Source organism: Peromyscus maniculatus, chromosome 1, assembly GCF_049852395.1.
Source record: "Peromyscus maniculatus bairdii isolate BWxNUB_F1_BW_parent chromosome 1, HU_Pman_BW_mat_3.1, whole genome shotgun sequence".
NCBI lineage: Eukaryota > Metazoa > Chordata > Mammalia > Rodentia > Cricetidae > Peromyscus > Peromyscus maniculatus.
Window position 1 is genome coordinate 113,704,382 of NC_134852.1, and position 19,979 is coordinate 113,724,360.

The window sequence follows — 19,979 nt, forward strand, 5'->3', positions numbered from 1 at the left end:
TAATAGTGTGGTAGAAACCAGAGGCCGGGAACCAGACCAATGACTCTTTACAGTAAACACTTACAAGTGAAGATATGGACAAAGGGGTTTATGGTGTGACTCACTGTGTCACACTACAGCTTCCATTTTGTTTCCCTCTTTTCATTTTATTTTCTCTTAAATTTTTTTTTATTTGGGGGGTGTGCAGCAGTGGAAGGTGGATGCAAAGGGATGAAATAATGAATTGGATCAAGATACATGATGTAAAAGACACATAGAATAAAAAAAGAGATGACTCTTACCAATATAATATTGAACATTACAAAGCAAAATTAAGCTAGATATTGGAGAAAGGAGGAAAAGGTTTTATGTAAAGCAGTCAAAGATTACAATAAATCTATGATGTTTAGATACACACACACACACACACACACACACACACACACACACACGAAGTTAGCATTTACCTTGTGGGTTATGACTTGAAGGGAACCCATTTGGAGCTGCTGAGATGTTGTCAATTGTTTCTAGATGTAGATTCTATCAGTAGGGCATATTCAGTTTGTTACCAAAATAATCTTCAGTTGCACATGATGTGCACATGCATTTATGTCGTCAGTAGGCTTTGTTTACTAATCAATCCCGACCATACGCTAGACTCCCAAGAAAACCTGTATGCCATTATTTGGACTCCTCCTTGGAGCTCCTTCTCCTCTTGAGTTCCCAGAGAAGCCTGAGAACGTTCAGGGTATAGAAATAGGGGTATGGGGAACAACCAACACACCTTATAAACACACAAGACATGCCTTTTTTTTTTTTTTTTTTTTGGTTTTTTTTTTTTTTTTTTCGAGACAGGGTTTCTCTGTGTAGCTTTGCGCCTTTCCTGGATCTCACTTGGTAGACCAGGCTGGCCTCGAACTCACAGAGATCCGCCTGCCTCTGCCTCCCGAGTGCTGGGATTAAAGGCGTGCGCCACCACCGCCCGGCATAAGACATGCCTTTTTGATAAGCCTATTATATTGGTTTCTTCTAGAGAGACTGCAAAACATGTGTTGTATAGGTCAAGTATGGCAGTCTTCCATCTTCAGTCAAGGGGAAAATTTTAGCTATGCTCAGTATTAATTCCAACAATTATTTCCTGAGAACTTGCTCTGTCATACTGACAAGGGGTGCAATGCTCCGGCTCTAGCAGCCACACCATTCTCAGGCAGCCTTGCCCCAGGACATAGTATCCATTCTCTACAGAGGGCCCAACTGGCTGTACTCATGGCTGCTGTTCCTTGTTAGGTTGGCCCTACAGACTGAAAGGCCTGGATAGGTCTGTGGGGTCTTCAACTCCAAGGCCTGGCCCAGAGTAGCTACTGAACATTCCCTACCACTGAAAGAATCCCAAGGCAGAATCTGAAGTCCAAGAGAGGATATGACCTCATTCTGGGTGTCAGAGAAAGTGCCTTACATCAAGACAACTCCACACATCTAAAATGCTCTGGATGGACTCCACTGTGATCAGGGTGTTGCTGGAAGGCCAACCTGAATTCACCAGCTTAAGAACCGTAGAGGGGAGGAAAGAACAGGGAGGAAAGCTCTCTTTCTTTCTCACTCTTACACATAAAATAGATGCCACCACAACAAAAGCCCCTGAAAGGTAAGGGAGGACTATTTGGGGGAGTGATGGGGCATGATGAGGGAGCATCACTGTTGGAGGTGAATATGAGCAGAGTGCATTGATATGTGTGCATGAAAGCATAATAATGAAAATTACTATATGCTTACAAAAATTTATGAAAAATTAAAAATCTGTCAGGTTTCACTTTATATTTTGAAATTATTACAGAAGCATATTTTAAATACTCTCAAGGTATTTATTTCTCCAAACATTCTTTGCCACACTTTACACTAGCTCAAAGTTCAGTTCAGTGTTTATATTTCGTTCCACAAAGACCACTTTTTGTCCAAACAGTGTGACCATCAGTCACACGGTGAACCCCATGGTCAGCCACTTTGTTCCCCTGAATGGACAAACCCACTGCTCTGCTACAAGGTCAAAGCTTGACCTCAAAGTTATTAAGAAGGGAGGGGGGCTTCTGCAAAGCATACTTCTAAGACAAACAAAGCCACAAGGGATTTCTTAAGAACGGATAACAAAAGGGAACATCATATTGTTATACATGATTTGGAATGAAAGAAATACATGTTTTTTTTTCTGGTCCAACTTTTGATACTCTTCCAGTTCTATCCCTGGGCCTCTTCACTGGGTACCACAAAGCCTTCATTTGAGGCATCGAGGATGTCTATAGTCCTCTGTTCATCCTCCTAGCCAGTTAGTTCGACAATTCTTTGAGCTGTCCGAGGTAGACATCTCTCTTCTTGTAAGTCTTCGGCAGTAAGCTTTGGTACTCTGACCTGTTGCACCCACGGGGTACTTTTCACCCCAGTGCTTGCTCCCACAGGATTCTTCCCCCCGCAACCCTTAGCGGCTGTAGTTCTGTGTTGACATGGGTCTCTGGGAGGCCACACTGCGAGAGCCCAGAGGTTTCTTTGGTTTGAGTTGAACAAGGGGGCAGCTGCACTTTCTTGACCCTGGCAGCTGTGGGGTCCTAACTGGTTCCATTCACAGTATATGGAAAAACTTCTGGAACTACTGGCTGAATTATTTTCCTTATTGTGCATTTATCCATCCTTCATCTTAAATCTGCTTACAGTATTTCTGAAGCTCTGGATATGTTTGTGTTCTAAGTCAGCTACTAATTTCATGTTCTTCGAGGCAATGGAAGCAGGGAACAGCACACCCATAAACTGCTAACAGTCTGCCTCTGAGCACAGCTGTCTCTTCCTTGTGAGATTCAACTACAGGGACTCACTGACCAGGCTAACATGGCGCCTAGACTGCGGCTACCGTGGGGGACATGAGTATACTGTTGTGTTACATTCAGCTCTTGCCTGAACCACTTTCACTACTTTATTCTGGCTCTGGTTTGTCACCCTGGAAGATATTCTTGACCCAAGTCTACAAATGAAGAAGTGCATAGGGCATTCCAAGGAGGAAAAGCAACAAACAAACTCCAACCTCTCCAGTAACAAAAAATCCAACCCAAACCAAAAGATGTACAATGTTAAAGACACATATTTTGGGCTTTATCAACAAGGACTGAGACAAAATTCTGAGACACAGAAGGAAGCCCTTCTGAATAGATAGGCATCTGGTCAAAGGTAACAGTCAAGAAATTGAGAAAAGAAAACAAAATAAGTCACACAAAGGAGGCAGAAATGTGGTTTTGACTGAGCTAGATGAGTGTGGGTCCATTGTGAGGACTCTGTTTCAACGGAGGGAATCATTAAGGAACCTATGTTAGGAATATTCAAGTGGAAGGTCAGTTGACATTGACTTTCTGTTGCCCCCAGCTAATGCCTTCATTCTGGGGCCCTGACTCCTCTAAAGAGATGAGGGTGTGGGAGGGTTTCAACTGGATGGGCAAAAAGGGCAGAGTCTACAGCCGAGGAACACCAATAGGATGTGAGTAACAGTATCCAGACACGGCCTTCAGTAGTCATTGGACTTTGATCATGACAAGGAGGAGGTAACAGTGTCCAGAAAGTGCTGTCAGTAGGCACTGGCTCCTCCTCATCACATCTTTAGTGGACAGAGCTTTAGAGGTGCGGCATTTCCTCCATCATCATTGAAACCGACACTGAAGAAGGGCCGTAGAGGTCCAGCAAAGGCACACTCCGAGAAGGTGTAGATGAGGGAGCCATGGTCAGTGATGTTATAGAAGGAGACAATGCCAGCCTCATAGTCTACAAAGATCCCAACTTGGCATGGAGGCACCTGAAGGTGGAGGGTGGTCTGGGGGCTGGTGCCAGCCTCATAGGTGTCTTTTTTCCATAGCCAAATGGTCCAGAAACCATTCTCAGTACTGAGTGAAAACTGCCCCTTCCTCTTTACAGATTCTCGGCAAACCCCCAGATCCCAGGCCTCCTTGCTGGTCACATCTACCTCCCAGTAAATCTTCCCAGAGGTGAATCTCTGGGCACCTAGCACCATGGGGTAATTATTAAATCTCTCCTCATTTTCAGGCACATTCTGACGGGTATGTCCAATCCTCACTTGTCTCCGATCCTTTGGGATGATGAGCCATGAGTTGGCTGTGTTCTGATCCAGAGTAATATGCACTGCAGAAAGAAGATCACAGGTAAGCCTGGGTAGGGTCAGCAAGTCTTTGCTTGTAGTGAGGGGATTCATGTAAACTCAAAGGTGAGGTGTGACCCTGAAACTCACCATGTGAGAAAATGACCTACAGCAACTCTGGCCTCTCCTCTGATGTGTGAGGAAACCTCGCCTATGTGTATTTGCTCCACCTGTACTCACTGAACACCTCTTCCACATGCTACCATGCTGTGCTCCCCATGACCACCTCTTCCACATGCTACCATGCTGTGCTCCCCATGGCCACCTCTTCCACATGCTACCATGCTGTGCTCCCCATGACCACCTCTTCCACATGCTACCATAATGTGCTCCCCATGACCACCTCTTCCATATGCTACCATGCTGTGCTCCCCATGACCACCTCTTCCACATGCCAGCACCCTGTGCTCCCCATGACTGTCCACTCTTCACTCTCGTTATCCCCTTATGTTCCAGCCCACAGTTCCTAGAAGTCACCTCACCCCAACATGTCCTCAGCATCTTCTTCCGCCCTGGCACATGGCACGTACTTGTCAGGTCTGGGGAGGCAACATCTAATGTGTCCAGGTTGAAGGATCTACTCCTACAGGAAGAAGGGTTTGAGAATCTTACTTGGCACTCCTGTCTTCTACCCCAGGCCCTAGTGATCTCCTTCCTGGACGACTCTGATAATTAAATTCAATACAAATTTACAATACTCATGCATTCGATGTCCATGTAAAAGGAAAAAAAAATAGTTTCTATCCAGGAGTTCCAAGTTCTAGGAAACTCAAATAAACCTCCATCTCTTCCCAAAGCCAGAGGTCACTACTAAGTGGCTTCTATTTAATTTTATAGGCAACCATCTAATATGTGAGTTCTTCTGTGAAGAACCTAGAGAGTCCCAGCAGACTCAGATTATCTTTTTTTGTTGTTTTTTTTTGGTGAGGACTTTACTGTATAAAGATGAAATAGTCTATCTACATCAGGCAATTTGCCAACTGAGATGTCCACTAGTCTTTTGAGGCCAGAGAACGTTATAGAGAGGACCAGGTCTTTGAGAACAGGGAGGCATGGGGAACACTCCCAGTGCATGTGTGTCTAACGCAATAACTATTTCTCAATAACTGTGCACACATGCTTCCCATTCCCTTTTCTAACTGAGGAAATCTCTCCTTACCTTTCCAGGACAATCGTCACCTCCTGAGGAGAGAAGAGGCATAGAGTCAGTTCTGGGGTTTCTGATTGACCACTGAGACTTGACTTCTGGTGTCAAGTGATATCACCCATGTTTTCTCTGGAGTCTGCTCTGCAGCATTCCCTCGGGCCATAGACAATTCTGACTAGCTCTTAGCAGAAAGGACAAGTGACTGCTCGTAGAATATCTAGAAAGTTAACATGGCCTGTCGCTAGGATATGACCAGGGGTTTAAAGACTGATTGAGAAAACAATTTAGAAGGGCTAGGTTCTTGGAGGAGGGGAGTTGACCACAGAGATGGTAAAAGAGGAAAATAAAGGCACAACTCGATTGAAGCCCAGCAGCAGTTTCAGGAAGAAAATGGCTGAGGTAGGATATCCAGAAAGGCTCTTTGCCATTTATGGGCTTGAGCTGTTTGGGGAGGAAGGGTTAGTTGGTTGAAAGCTTTGTCCTGTGCTGTGGCTAATCCTCTGCTGTATTTAGAGTGAGTTTAAGTGAGAATATTCGTCCCCAGAGAGTGACAGGCATAATGCTGGAACTGGCAGCCTTGTAGGCTCAGTCAAAAGGCACCAGGGAGCCCAGATTAGTGACAGGCAAGAGAAAGCCTTCCAAACCAAACCAATATAATCAGCTTTTCCTGAACAAACTCCAAAAGAAATGTCTGTTTGCATCTGACCGAGGGACAGTGTGAGAAAAGAAGCATAGAGATCATCTAGTCCATAGTGTTCCAATGTGAGGCTAACATATCACGGGTGGATGCAAGATGGTTTTAGAATATGCACGGATTTTAAAAACAGTTATGTACAGGCTGGAGAGATGGCTCAGAGGTTAAGAACACTGACTGCTCTTCCAGAGGTCCTGAGTTCAATTCCCAGCAACCACATGGTGGCTCACAACCATCTGTAATGGGATCTGGTGACCTCTTCTGGTCTGCAGGGATACATGCAAGACAGAACACTGTATACATAATAAATTAAAAGACAAAACAAAAACCAAAACAAAAAACAGTTATGTACATGTTTCATCTTAACTTTTGCCCCTTACTACTTAAACTGACATCATTTAACTTGATTCTCCCACTAAGCCTATTAATGTCTCTGCTCCTTAGTTTTCTCATCCATGGAATGGGATCACAGTAGCACTTACCTGAATCATGATAAGCCATCTGTGTGCTGTTTAGGAATCTGCAGTTATCATTGTGGGAAAAAAATTATAAAAAATAGTAGCACCAATATGTAATTTCTTAACTATCATGCTTTGGAAAAAAATTATTTTAAAGTTAAATTTATTTTGGGGAGAGAGTGAGACTGTTTGCAGAAGCAGAACAATTGAAGAATCATGTGGTTAGCTCATAGAAATAAAGTATGGAAATGCAACGGCCATGGCTAATGTGAGGGGCACTCTCGGGTATCCCAGCCCCTCTAGGGCTTCATAAATGGAGAAACTGTGCACAGGAAAGAAAAACAGGTTCCCATAACCTATCACTATGGCGGGAAACGACACAGCTCAGACGTGTGAATTATATTTTCAAAAACATTCTTATGGCTTCTTGTCTAAGCACTAGAATGGATTTTCTCATTTAATTCTTTAAAATATATGTAATACTATATATCAGGGTGATATGTGATAAGTGCGATGCTCCGGCTCCCACACCTGGCACCTGCTGAGGTAGGCACTTCCCAGGGATGTCTGTCCCAGGGTTGCAACATGGAGCACTTTTTCTTGTATCTGTACCCTGTGGTTCTGGAATGGAAGCCACTCCTGGGTCCACATTTCAGTTTAAGAATATATCAAAGATTAAGGTCGCACTTGCTTTAAGAGTGGTTCCAGATAGCTCTGGTTTTCTCCCAAGTTACTCCTTCTACTGAGCATGGGTCGCACCTGCAGTAGCTCAAGCTTGGGGCACCGGCTCCTCCTCTCCAGCTCTGCGATCAGCTCCTGCAGGGCCTGGTTCTTCTCAGCCAGCTCAGCCTCCTTCTCCCCCAGAAGTTTCAGGTGCTCCCTCTTATCCTTCTCCAGTTTCTGCAGCTGCCTCTGCTCTTCCTTGGCCAACAAGCTACTCTGGTGCACAAACTCTGAGTGAATCCTTGACTTCTGTGTGTCCACATTCTTCTGTGGTGGCAAGGGAAAGACAGGAATTTTACATTTTTATTTTTAATAACAATTTCCTAGGCTTTGGTGCTGGAGGTGCTTCTGTTCCCTGGTCACCCATCCCTCTGTTTATGTCTGGGAATGAATGCATGCACACCCGCATACCCAGGCACAGAGCATGCTCTCATGTGCATGCGTGCAGGCACACGGTTTCTGGGACTACCAGGGAAATAGCACTGGAAGTGGCACACTGAAGCTAGGGCTGTAGTAAGCTACAGCTTCAGCAACTTCTGGCACCAACAGACGTTTTCTCAACCTTTCTTCCAAAACCCAGTAATGCCCATGTGAGTCCGTTTGCCTTTCTATTGCAACAAGTCACAGAGAACAAAACCTGTTCCCATTTCCAATGATGTACTATTCCTAAGCCTTGGGGACAACAGTGGCCTCAGGGTAGTCTCTGCCATCTTGGGAGGGTCACCTGATAACCTGTTTTGACACTATAGCTTGATCCAGTCTTTGCTAATCCCAGTTCCTCTTTTGGGGTCTGTGATTGCTTGTGAGGCCCTTGCATTCCTTGTCAGTTTCATGCGTACCCCGTTTTCTACCAGCAAATGACCAATGTGACAGGCTTTAGTTCTTTACCAGGCTTTGGACTGATAACCGGGTCACCAGTAAGCAGCCACCGAGTCAGGTGGGCCTCCACCTCAGACTTACATAGATCCCGCAGGCTGTTCCCACCAGTCTCTGTCATGTCTAAAGGGCGCAGGAGATGGGATTCTCTCACAGGATACCTCAGACTCAGAAACCACAGTGTTGATTCTGGTGGCCCAAGACTGTTTGTTATCCACTGAGACAGGATCAGAAGGAATGGCATGACCTTCTTACACTTTCTCCAGTAATTCTTGATTTTTATGAAGATTGGGGGAAATCTCATCTGATTTCAAGCTTCCTCTTCCTTCCTTCCTTCCTTCCTTCCTTCCTTCCTTCCTTCCTTCCTTCCTTCCTTCCTTCCTTCCTTCCCTCCTTCCCTCCCTCCCTCCTTCCTTAATTCTTCTCTATCTAGAGATATAGTGTGGATGGTTCTTGGGGAGGGACCTATATAACAACTCTCCCACCCCTTGGAGAGGCACAGTCATGCTTGCTTGAGGTCAAGACCTGGCTACCCAGCCCATCCTCGGGATCTTACCTTCCAGTCTATTCTTTGCATTTCGAGATCCATTTCCAGCTTTTCGGCTAACTCTTTCCATTTCCTCAGTTTTTCTAAAGCCACACAGAGCTTCTCCTGTAGAAAAAGGTAGCAGGTTAGTCCTCAGCTAGAGATGTGGAGGAGGGGGCTGGGAAGACTTTGGGGGAAAACCTAGTATGTCTTACAAAACAGAGCGACACTGATGGGGTAATGGGATCTGGATCATTACATTTCTAATCCACCAGGAAGCCAGAGAAAGCATGACCTTATAGCAGTCCCCTGGCGTAGCCTCTGCTCCTGAGAAATAAGCTTGTATTTGATGCAAAAGTACCCCTCAGTGAAAGAAGAAAATAGCCCCCCATCCTCCAACTTCTCAGCTGTAGGGGTGACTCTCAGCCACTGTTCGGGGGAACAAAGCACTCTTCATGGACCGTTTTCTTTATACCTATGCATGCCTTTGTGCTAGGGCCTCACCTGGTATATCCGAGCAGCCTCTTCAACAGGGACCCTGGTGTGGTCACGGTGCTTCCCGGAGTGGTCGCACACCCAGCAAAGGGCCTGCCCATCTTCCTCACAGAACACCTGAAGTTTCTCTCCATGCTTCACGCAGCAGTCTTCCTGGGTCCCCTTCTTGTCACCCTGGGCTGTTTGTTTCAGGTTTTCTACCATGTTGGCTATGTGCCGATTGGGCCTGAGGTTTCTGAGCAGAAAGCGTTGCCGGCATACAGGACATGAACCGCCCCCACCTTTCCCAACATCAGAGATGCATCCCTTGCAAAAGCTATGGCCACATTCGATACTCATAGGCTCCACCATGGGATCCAGACAGACACAGCAGGTGACATCCTCCCACATCTTTTCCAGAGACATCTTTGAGGCTGTAGAATATTGAGGAGTGCAGAGGTGGGGGAAGGGAAGAGATAAAACGAGAGTTCGCATGACAAGAGCAAAAGCAGGATAAAACCCAAACTCCCCGAAATAATGCGAAGGAGAAAATGTGAGAGAACGACATGGGAGGGAAAACAGAAGAAGGGAGGAGCATCAGGCTGAGTAAGAGCAGCCTCTCCTCCAGTCTGACCCACCGATCCCGTCAGTCAGGCAGAACTGTTTCCAGAAGAGGTAGAGAACACTGGCAGGGATAATGCTGTTACTAATTCTACCTTCATCACATCTGTCCCGGCTTTAACCACACACTCCCCCTCATCTCATGCCTCCATGGTGCAGAGAAGTTCTTTGTAGTAGTACCGACCATTGACCACATTTACCATGGACCCTCCATATTCCACCTGGGTGCTACAAGCTTATGTCAGTCTTCATTAGTCTTGACAATAACTACAGGGGTCAGGAATTAGGAGCCAAGGTCTATGCAGTTATTCATTACATGAGACATTTTGGTCTAATATGATGGGCTGCATGTATGGTGAATGAACAGTAGGTTGGACCATACTGCCTAGGTGTGTCATTGGCTACCCTCTCAGGTTCATGTAAGTACACTTCAAGATGTGCGTTCATTTTGATATGACATCACCTTGGAGCACATTTCCAGTCATTGGGGTTGCATGTGCATGTATGTATGTATCTACATATATACCTAGCTGTCTTTATTTATCCTAATGTGTTTTATATACAAAATATAAATGAGCACAAATGCATCAATGTAGGTGTGCCCACACGTTTCCTTATATAAATGTTTAGGCACACATATGAATATGTGTGTTCATCCATACACATTTGTGGGGAGCACTCGCCGGGCTCTTCTCTAAGCTGCTCCAAGCCTAGTACCTGTCTCAACTTCCTGCACATAAATGGCTAGCACTCACCTCCATCAGGGCTCTTTAAGGGGCGGGACTTTCCCTGACCTCTGGGCTGGGTCACAGCCTGCTTCTCCCACCTTTACTAACTCCCTCGTCTCAGCTCAGGCACCAGCCACCAGGAAAGCCCCTTCCAGGGGACTAGGAAAGTCACTTTCAGAGCCCAGCTTCCACTGGCCTGTGTGGACAGCCCGCCAGGGCTGGAACTAGAGAACTCTGCTGAGGAGAAGCAGCAGGTGGACCGGCAGGTTCAGGGTCGGGGGCGCTGGTGGGAAGGGGCTCCTCGAGTCTGGGGCGGAGGAGAGAGCACTCCTAGGTGGGCCGGGGATCCCAGCCTTACTCACCTTACCAGGGTCCTCAGCGTTGGCCACCGGTTCCCAGCTTCGCTTTCACAATCCCGCTCTCTAAATTTCACTTTCAGTTTCCTCTCGGAGGCCAGTCTAGAAGGAAGCGGGAGGAGCAAGGGGAGGAGCGGGAGTTGAGCGGCAGAGGGAGGATGGGGGTAGAGAGGGCGGAGACGGGGCGGGGAGTGAGAGGAGAGAGGTCAGAGGTGCTAGAAGCTGCTGGTTGCCAGGCGCAGGCGCAGGCGCCAACTGCTTCCCTTCTCTCTGAGGCCTCCTTGTCTCATTTCCCAGAATGTATCCTACAGGATATCGATGTGTTGTTTTTGTCACTGGTATTCACCTCACACCTGGAGCATCTGGGAGAAGAGGTCTGGATGGAGAGGAATCACATTCTGCTTACTACTTCCAGGAATGGATTCCTTCCCACAAGATTGGCAGTTCTTTAAAATTTGGGATGAAAGATGTCGCCACCGTTCTTATTAGCATATATTAATTGTACAGTGTACTTCAATTATGCTTATTTCCCATCACTCTATCTTCCGATTTTGCTCTCCGCTTCTCAGATAGTCTGAGATGAGAAATTTATTCCTTATGAATGTCAAGATAGGTGTTGTGCCAATGAAGGGAGTTGAGATTTATGGGCACCGACTGTCTTAGAACTTGAGCTAAAAGCATCATTTGAATTTTCCTTAATATTTATTATATTTAGGAAGCATAAAGACATCTCATGCTTTGAAATTTCTAGTCCTATTTAAGAGAGATTTTCTGAGTGAAAGGCCACCAGGTGACATCTACTGTCTAGATTGTACTACCGAAGTGGGATTTGATTCCAGGAACACAAACAGTCCTAGAAAGTAGAATGAAACACAGAGTCAAGCATCTGAATGGACGAAGAGAGCTGTAGACATCAGAAAACGACTCTGCCTCATACCCCTGAAGACCTGTTGCTGTTTCCTGCAGGCATGGAGAAAGCCTGCCAACTTTGGAGGCTAGAAAAGAACCTGGGTCCCAAGATAAGGTACATTTTGTTATTTACCACTAGATGGCGCTCTGTTTCTGTTGACAAGCCCACCCTACGCTTGTGTTGGTGCGTGCTCACACAGACTGACTAACATAATATAGTGTAACTCCCACGTTAGTAATTGTTTGAAGATCCAAACTGTCATTCCAAATTCCCTTCATCCGCAGATGGTACTTCGATATTTGTCTTCCTTTTTTTCCTGTTGAAATGACCCATGTCTTTATTTGGGAAGGAATAATGCCATTGACATGAACGTCCAGCACATTGGCTATGCTAGTGAAATGAGAAGGTGGAATTTGGGTTTTAGTCGTAGTCTCCACGACTTTAATGTGTGTCAGTAATCGAAGTTGTCCTGGTGGTAGGGATCGGTCCACTCTGGCCAGGACAGGAAGGGCATCCTCTGTATATTTCTAATTTAGTGACCTAACGCTCCAAGGAAAGGAGGAGGAGGACCAGTTAGGAAGAGGAAGGGCTCACCAGGCGTGGGGGAGGGACAAGAGAGGGTGATAGAAGGCTGCTGGTTTAATCATGCATCAGAATTATGGGATAGCTCTTATTGTTTGTTTCTGCTCTTTTGGAGAGCCTGCAACCCAACTCCCAAATAAATCACTCACAGAGGTTATTCTTAATTATAAATGTCCGGCCTTTGCTTGGCTTATTTCTAGCCTGTTTTCTTTTCTTCTTTTTTTTTTAAACAAAGGGAAAACTTTATTGTTTCAATCAAAGGGAATATTGGCAGCCTACTCGTTAACGTGCAGAAAGGTATCTCAACTATGGAAACTCAAAGAGCAATTTCTAGCCTGCTTTCTTAACTTTAAATTATCCCATCTACCTTTGGCCTCAGGGCTTTTGCTTTTTCTGTTTCTGTACACCTTTCTTTCTTACTCTGTTGCTGGTTGTGTTGCTAGATGGCTGGGTGGCTGGGTGGCTGGATGGCTGGCCCTCTCTTTGAGACGTCCTCTTCTCCTTGTTCTTGCTCTTTCTTCCTCCCTCCCAGATTTCTCTTTCTATTTATCCTCTCTGCCTGCCAGCCCTGCCTATCCTTTCTCCTGCCTCGCCATTGGCCGTTCAGTTCTTTTTTAAACCATCAGGTGTTTTACACAGGCACAGTAACACAGCTTTAAAGTTAAACAAATGCAACATAAACAAAAGTAACACACCTTAAAATAATATTCTACTACAGATAACCATTTACTCTCATAGGCAAGGCCTTTGTTGATTTCTGTTCCTATAATAAAATGTCACTATTGAGTAATTCATAAAAAACATGTTTCTTTTTATAGTTGTGAAGAATGGGAAGCCCAAGATAAGGCAGCAGCAGATTTGCTGCCTCCTACTTGCTTTCTTCTCAAGATGAGGCCTTCCTTCTCTTTGAATCCTTTTTTGTAAGGATCCTAATCCACAGCTTCATTTCTTGTCATCATCATCATCATCATCATCATCATCATCATCATCATCTTAATGTATGAATTTCACGAAGACACAGACATTCAGACCACAGCAGACGGGATTCCCAAATTGGTGCCATACCTGTGCTTTCAACAGGTCATACCCCAGTTCTGCTGACCACCTGTCCTAACTGATGGTGCAGGTTCCAGACCAATGGTTTCCATAGAGAAGCCCCATTATTAGGACTTGTTAGATATAAAACAGTTCCTTGGTTCTAGGTAGTGCTTTGGAAATAGCTTAGTGGAGCAGGTTTAAAAATGGTGGCTCTTGGCAGATACAATGCAGATGGAAAAACAGATATGCTGGAATATCACTTCCTTTGTTTGAAAAATTCCACTTATTTAATGTAAATAGTGTCACTAGAAAACTGCTCAGATTTTCCTAGGCATAGTAAAAAATCAGGGTAAGAATTGGCATTATATATATATATATGTATATATATATATATATGTATATATATATATATATATATAAATAGCATTCCACTTCCTCCAGGAACCCCCAACTTCCTCCTTCTACTTCCCCCAGGAAGTGATGGAATCTCAAATTTTAAGACCCCATTATGGATCAAACAATGTAAACAAATGTACAAAGAATGTGAGATTAATTTTGCTTATAACTTGGCTGCTTGAGGTATACCTGGAGAACTGGTCTCTCTCTCTCTCTCTGAATTAGTTTGATATAGTCCCTAATAAAAAACTAAATTAAAATTCTTTTACAGCTCTGACCATGGAGTAGGGGGAAGTTAATGTGGTATGTGGTTATAGAGGAGGCTTGATGGACCACCAAAGCCAGCTCTTAATGTCTTATGGAGAAGTCAAAAGACTGTGTGTAAAGTTTATAGGTCTTTTCCCAAGAGCTTCATGTATTCTAATTTATTTAAGTTTGAAATGACTCAGTGTGCTTTTAAAAAAAGCACATGAACTTGGTAGAAAAAATGGTGGGGGAATAGGGGAGGAATTGGGGGAAAAGGAATGGTGTATATAGTTGATCAAAACACAGTATATGCATGTACAAAATTCTCAATAAAAAAGAAAAAAAATTCACATGAAAAGTTTTCATTTTAAAAGAAAATGTGCAGAGTCATTTTATAAAGTAAAGACATCTGAAATAAACAAGATTAATGAGTATTGGAAAAACCAAGATTTATTTGATTGTGTGTGTGTGTGTGTGTGTGTGTGTGTGTGTGTGTGTGTGTGTGTGTGTGTTTATGTGTACTTGTGTGCAAGTGCCTATGGAGGCCAGAAGTGGATGTTGGATACCCTGGAACCAGAGTTATTAGGCAGTTATACTGCCTGATGTGAGTGCTGGGAACCCAAATCTGGTCCTCTGGAAGAATAGGAAACACTCCATACCATCTCCCAGCTCCATACATCCTAATTTTATCATAGTGAAGATTCTGTGAAGACCAACCATCACCTAATCACATAAATGACTAAGTATCAAGGAGGTCATTTGCTCATAATCACATATTTGGTGAGAGATCCAGAAATAAATAGGCCAGAAGTTTTCCACTACCTCATGCTCGGCAGATGGTTTCCAAGGATGTTGCTGGGGGGGGGGAGAGAGAGAGAGAGAGAGAGAGAGAGAGAGAGAGAGAGAGAGAGAGAGAGAGAGAGAGAGAGAGAGAGAGAGAGAAGCCTGCTTCGTGAGTGTAGCTTTGCTTTCCAACACTGTCATTCCCTAAGTACCACCTTGGGGTTAAGCAGAGAAATGTCTTCCTCCTCTCTCCCAAGTTTTCTAGGCCTAAAGCACCGATGTGAGTTTGTGGCTATACTGCTTCGTCTTTGGCAGACCACACTAATGCTCTCTAGATGCAGGCTTTCTTCAAGGTCTCTTCCACAGAAGGACAGAGTGTGCCCCAGTCTCTAGTTACCCACATCTGCCTCCATCTGTCACTGGATTTCATGGGGTTGGGTCTTCAGGAGGAGTAGCCACTCTGTATGAGGTGTCTGAGCATCCTCCTGGTGCCCCTAAGAAAACTCATCAGGTACTCAAGCACTTGCCTGGTGCTTCCACACCAACTCTCAGAGCTGCCTGTCCCAGAGCTCAGGGACCTCAGCAAGGTGAGCTGCGCAAATCTCTTGGATTTGCGTCTGGTTCCCAGCAGACCTGTTATGTCTCTACTTCTAACAGGAAGATTATAAAGTACTGGCCTTTGTGGGCAGAACAAGAGATGGTTCTTACTAACAGAGGAACAAATGAGAGGAGACACAGGCTCTGGAGCTGTGGTGAGTGAACAGATGAGGTGCCAGGTCTGGGCTGAGGGGGCTGGGCACCAGAGCCTTGCACCATCTGCCTGCATCATTATTTCTGCTACTGAGCAGAACGATATCGGTCTAGAGCAGCCACCTTCCCTCTGGGTCAGTCGTGGCCTGAGGTATGATAGTGACTGGATGAAGGCTTTTCCTGATCTTAAAACATAAAGGGCTTGGGTCTGTGAGGCCCTCTTTAGGTCTGACTGTTCCTAGGTGGTCTGGACCAAGGACTATCATGAGAAGATGGGCAACTAAGGATGAAGGGAAATACTGTTCTTCAATTCTCGACTAACTGGTCTAATCTGGGAAAAAGCTATAGGTGTGTGAATGGTTCCTCAGGACTCCTGTAGTGGCTGCTTTAGGCACAGGAAGAATCTGAGGTGTTCTGCAGCTTATTGTAGGGCAAAGTTAGCTACAACATGGGCTCTGCCTCGGTCTGAGGTCCAGATGCTCGGCTAAACCTCCATCCAAATGTCAGATTCTGACTAGTTTGAGCAGGGCCATTGACAGTCTCTCTTCTGCTAAACTAACTCTGTCCAAGGAGGCCATTAACCATGTAACAACTGGTCACATTGACAATTACTAGGGCCTTATGATTTCCTGATGATCTCATAGACCCTCACTGCCATTCGAGGGTAGAAGTACTCTTATTATTTCTTGTTTACAAATCAGGCAATTTAGGACAAAGAGGTGTCAAAACATGCCCAATACTCACAGATGGAAAATAGCAATGCTAGGATTTAAACCCAGACTCCATGGATGTAAAGTACAGACTTAAAATGTTTTTAGATTAATTTAATTATTTTATTTTATTTTTGTGTGTGAGTGTTCTGCCTGCATGTATATATGTACATTACATGTACTCTTAAAGGGTTGTGACCTATCATGTGGGTTGGGGAAACTAACCTGGGTCTTCTGCAAGAGCAACAAGAGCTCTCAATCACTGATCCATTTCTTCAGCCCCTAGGGTGTGCACCTTTAATCCTGTGCTGCCCACCTAGACTATAATATACATTATATGCCAACATGTTCCAGCCTCTGAAACGCCAATGTGAAATGTATGCTTTTAACAGAATGCACATATTAACCATGCTACTAAAGACACCCAAGGAAATTAACGAGGTTTAACATTTGTAGCAAGCTCAGATGTCCTTAGATTTAGCTGTGTTAATACTGAAGGGAAGGGCCCAATGGCCTGGCTATGCAGTATCATAGCTGCTTGTGATTGATGTAAAAGGCTTTTGTGTCAGTTTTTGTCTTCTTTCCTCCCTCTCTCCCTCCTCCCCTCCCTCTCTTCCTCCCTCCTTCCTTCCTTTCTTCTATGTGTCTATAGCTATTGCATCTTAATATCTATGTGTATATAACTATTACATCTTAATATCTATGTGTCTATAGCTATTACATCTTAATATCTTAGACATATTCTTACAGCTTAGATATATTCTGGACCTATTCTAGACTTAAACCTCACCAGTTAAATATAAGATTTCAGTTGCTACTTAAAAAAAAAAAAAGCAAAGACAATACTTATATGGTTAGATTTTGAGGACCATGTTTAAAATATTTAAAGAGATTTAATACAAAACAGAATTAAAAAAGGGAAGGATCTGATTTATTTAAAAACCACTTTTTCCTGTATAGATCACAAGTGTGTGAACAAACGAAAGTTTTACAAGATCCTCCAATTTCCATTCTTTTTGCTCACCCTCATTGCAGCCCCACTGACAGCACCAGACCTAAATCCGTTATTAGCTTTCAACCACAGACTCCCAAGGACCCCGGTTTGTACGGGGTGTAGGGAAGGACCGGTGGAGAACAAGTCATCCCTTCACCCACCCTGCACTCATCCTCTCTACCACATAACAAAAACTTCAGCCAGCCGGGAAGCAAAGGAGGTGGAGGAGTCTGAGGTGTTCGGTGACCCTGCAAGCAATCGGTGACTTCCTTGTCACAGGTGCCTGGCATAGGCAGCTTTATGCCAAGCTTATTTCTGAGCAGTGTAATTTTATCCCTAATGTTAGCTGAGGCACATCAATATCATGGCTTGAGGAAACTTGAGTTTCTGGCTGATGCCAGTCTCTGTTAGGCTTAGGATTCAGTGCTATGACCTGTTTTTCTGCGTCTTCCCATTTGGCCCTAGGACCCAGCTGGCAAAGCCAGAGGCTTAAATCCTCACACTCCCTGGAGTGTTGGTGACTGATGCTTGGTTGCCATAGAAATCTTCTTGGGGTCTCCAACCTTCTCTAAGCTGGGCCATTTCCTTTCAAGACTCATAGGTATTGGTGATAGACTTCTTTGATTAACAAAACAAAATAGGCTTTACATTATTCATGGTCTTCTGGAATCTGGATAAGTAAAATGGTAGAAAGACAGAGAATATAATTTAATTTTTTCCATCCCCATAATTGACTGTGTTAATGATTTTCTATCTATCTACCTAACCTATGCATCATTTATCTATTTTATCTATCACCCACCCCTTTCTACCACCACCCCTGCCCTGTCCACATTTAGTTTGATCAAGTGTCTTGATAACACTCTCCTTACTGTTCTGAGGAGAATATTCGTCTCCCTAAACCATAACTCCATAACTAAATTCACATAGCTAAACCGTAATTCCATAACTAAATTCACACAGCTAAACCATAACTCCATAACTAAATTCACACAGCTTGCAATACAGGACGGTCATTAAGCTTGTGAGTTCCTTTTGCTTTAGGGTGTAGAAACATGAGAATACTCAAGGACTGGTGATTGGGACATCGAGGTGATCACGGAGGAGGCAGGGATGTTAGATGAAGAGAACTCTCAAGTATATAACTTCATGTCACTTCTTTGGGGACAGATATTTACAGCACTAACCATGTTAATAGGCACAATAGGTAACAAAAGAAGTATCATAACATAGTATCTAAGCAGCCTCTGGGATCCGGCTGCCTCGATTTGTAGTCTGGCCACTCACTTGTTAACTTTATGATCTCAGGCAAGTCATCAAATTAGTTGGTGCCTCAGTTTTCCCATGTGAAATGGGAATGATAGTTTTATTCTCTTCATAATATAGAAAGCCCTCAATAACCAAGGAATTTATTATTGTTATTATTATAAAAATTATTATTATTATTGAGACTGGAGCTCATTGTGTAGCATAGGCTGGCCTCAGCTCACAATCTTCCTATCTCAGCTCCTCCTATGTTGGGATTGTAGGTGTTCTTCACCATTGCCACATGTGTGAAGTATGTGTATGGTAACACTTTAGTGCTCATGCACCAAGCACTGTTTCAAGTCTCTCTCTCTCTCTCTCTCTCTCTCTCTCTCTCTCTCTCTCTCTCTCTCTCTCTCCACACCCCCCACACATGTGAAGAGACGATTATTTTTTAAAAAACTTTGGGAGTGAGAATGCTGAACGACCAACACACAAGCATTGGTATCAAATCGTTTGTTTCTTCTGCTTACTTCTAGTGAGGTGTGACAGGATTTCTCATCTCTTAGATTGTTTTTTCATCTTCAGGGAGAAGACAATGTCACTCAAAGGCATTGGGGGACTTCATGAGATGCAGGCTATAAAATCCTAGGCTAGGGCATGGTTAGCATTACACCTTTGTCAGTGCCTACAAATGTGTAAAACCGTGTACAGCCTTTCCCATGTTCATAACCACTCTGTGACATCATTTTATTACATTTAGGACATGATGACAGCTCAGGATGAGGAACACAACTCCTGGAGGCAACACTCATGTGGGCTGCAGTGTAGATGGCAGCCCTTGCAGGTGTGCACTGTGGCTCTGATGGACAGTTGCTCATTTTTATGTGTAAGACCAGATGTGGTTTGGCTTGTGTGACGGTGGGGCTTAGGCAGATCATACAGGCATGCACGCAAGGTAGGGAGACTGTAGGATTCAGACAGGCAAGATGATGCTTGCTATGAACCTTTCTTCAGCAAACTTTATCCTCACAATTCTCCAAAGAGATGTGTTTAAAAAAAAAGACAAAAGAGGGAATGATGAATTTTGATATCATTTAAGGGCTTATATTTCTGGGTTTTCATTACTCAAGAGTGTACCCAGACTTTCTTTCTTTCTCTCTCTTTCTCTCTTTCTTTCTTTCTCTCTTTCTCTCTCTCTCTCTTTCTTTCTTTCTTTCTTTCTTTCTTTCTTTCTCTCTCTCTCTCTCTCTCTCTCTCTCTCTCTCTCTCTCCCTCCCTCCCTCCCTCCCTCCCTCCCTCCCTCCCTTCCTTCCTTACTTCCTTCCTTTCTTTCTTTCTTTCTTTTAAAGCATCTCAAACTACATCTTTATTGAATTTTATTGTAACCTAAAATATAACACTGATGAAAATGCAAAGCAAAAAGTTCTGAAATTTGGGATATGTATAATATATATAATATATATGTACACACACACACACACACACACACACACACACACACACACACACATATAAATTAGATGACAAGGCAAACCAACAGGAGGAAATAAGCTC

At 44.1% G+C, this 19,979-nt stretch overlaps 1 protein-coding gene across 2 annotated transcripts; it reads right to left on the minus strand.

Annotated features, from left to right (window-relative positions):
- Positions 1 to 1,820: 1,820 nt before the first annotated feature.
- On the minus strand, positions 1,821 to 10,888 carry Trim21 (tripartite motif containing 21). 2 transcript variants are annotated; one of them, XM_042280970.2, is made up of 7 exons: positions 10,775 to 10,888; positions 9,094 to 9,497; positions 8,620 to 8,715; positions 7,224 to 7,454; positions 5,325 to 5,347; positions 4,648 to 4,748; positions 1,821 to 4,149 (listed from the first exon to the last, which is right to left on the minus strand). In XM_042280970.2, the coding sequence occupies exons 2-7, from the start codon at positions 9,487 to 9,489 to the stop codon at positions 3,605 to 3,607; spliced, it is 1,392 nt and encodes a 463-aa protein (XP_042136904.1). In that variant the 5' UTR covers positions 9,490 to 9,497; positions 10,775 to 10,888; the 3' UTR covers positions 1,821 to 3,604. The 2 variants fall into 2 exon arrangements, with proteins under 2 accessions (XP_042136904.1, XP_076405160.1); XM_076549045.1 differs by lacking the exon at positions 10,775 to 10,888 and having other exon boundaries at positions 9,094 to 9,668.
- Between the last annotated feature and the right edge of the window lie 9,091 nt (positions 10,889 to 19,979).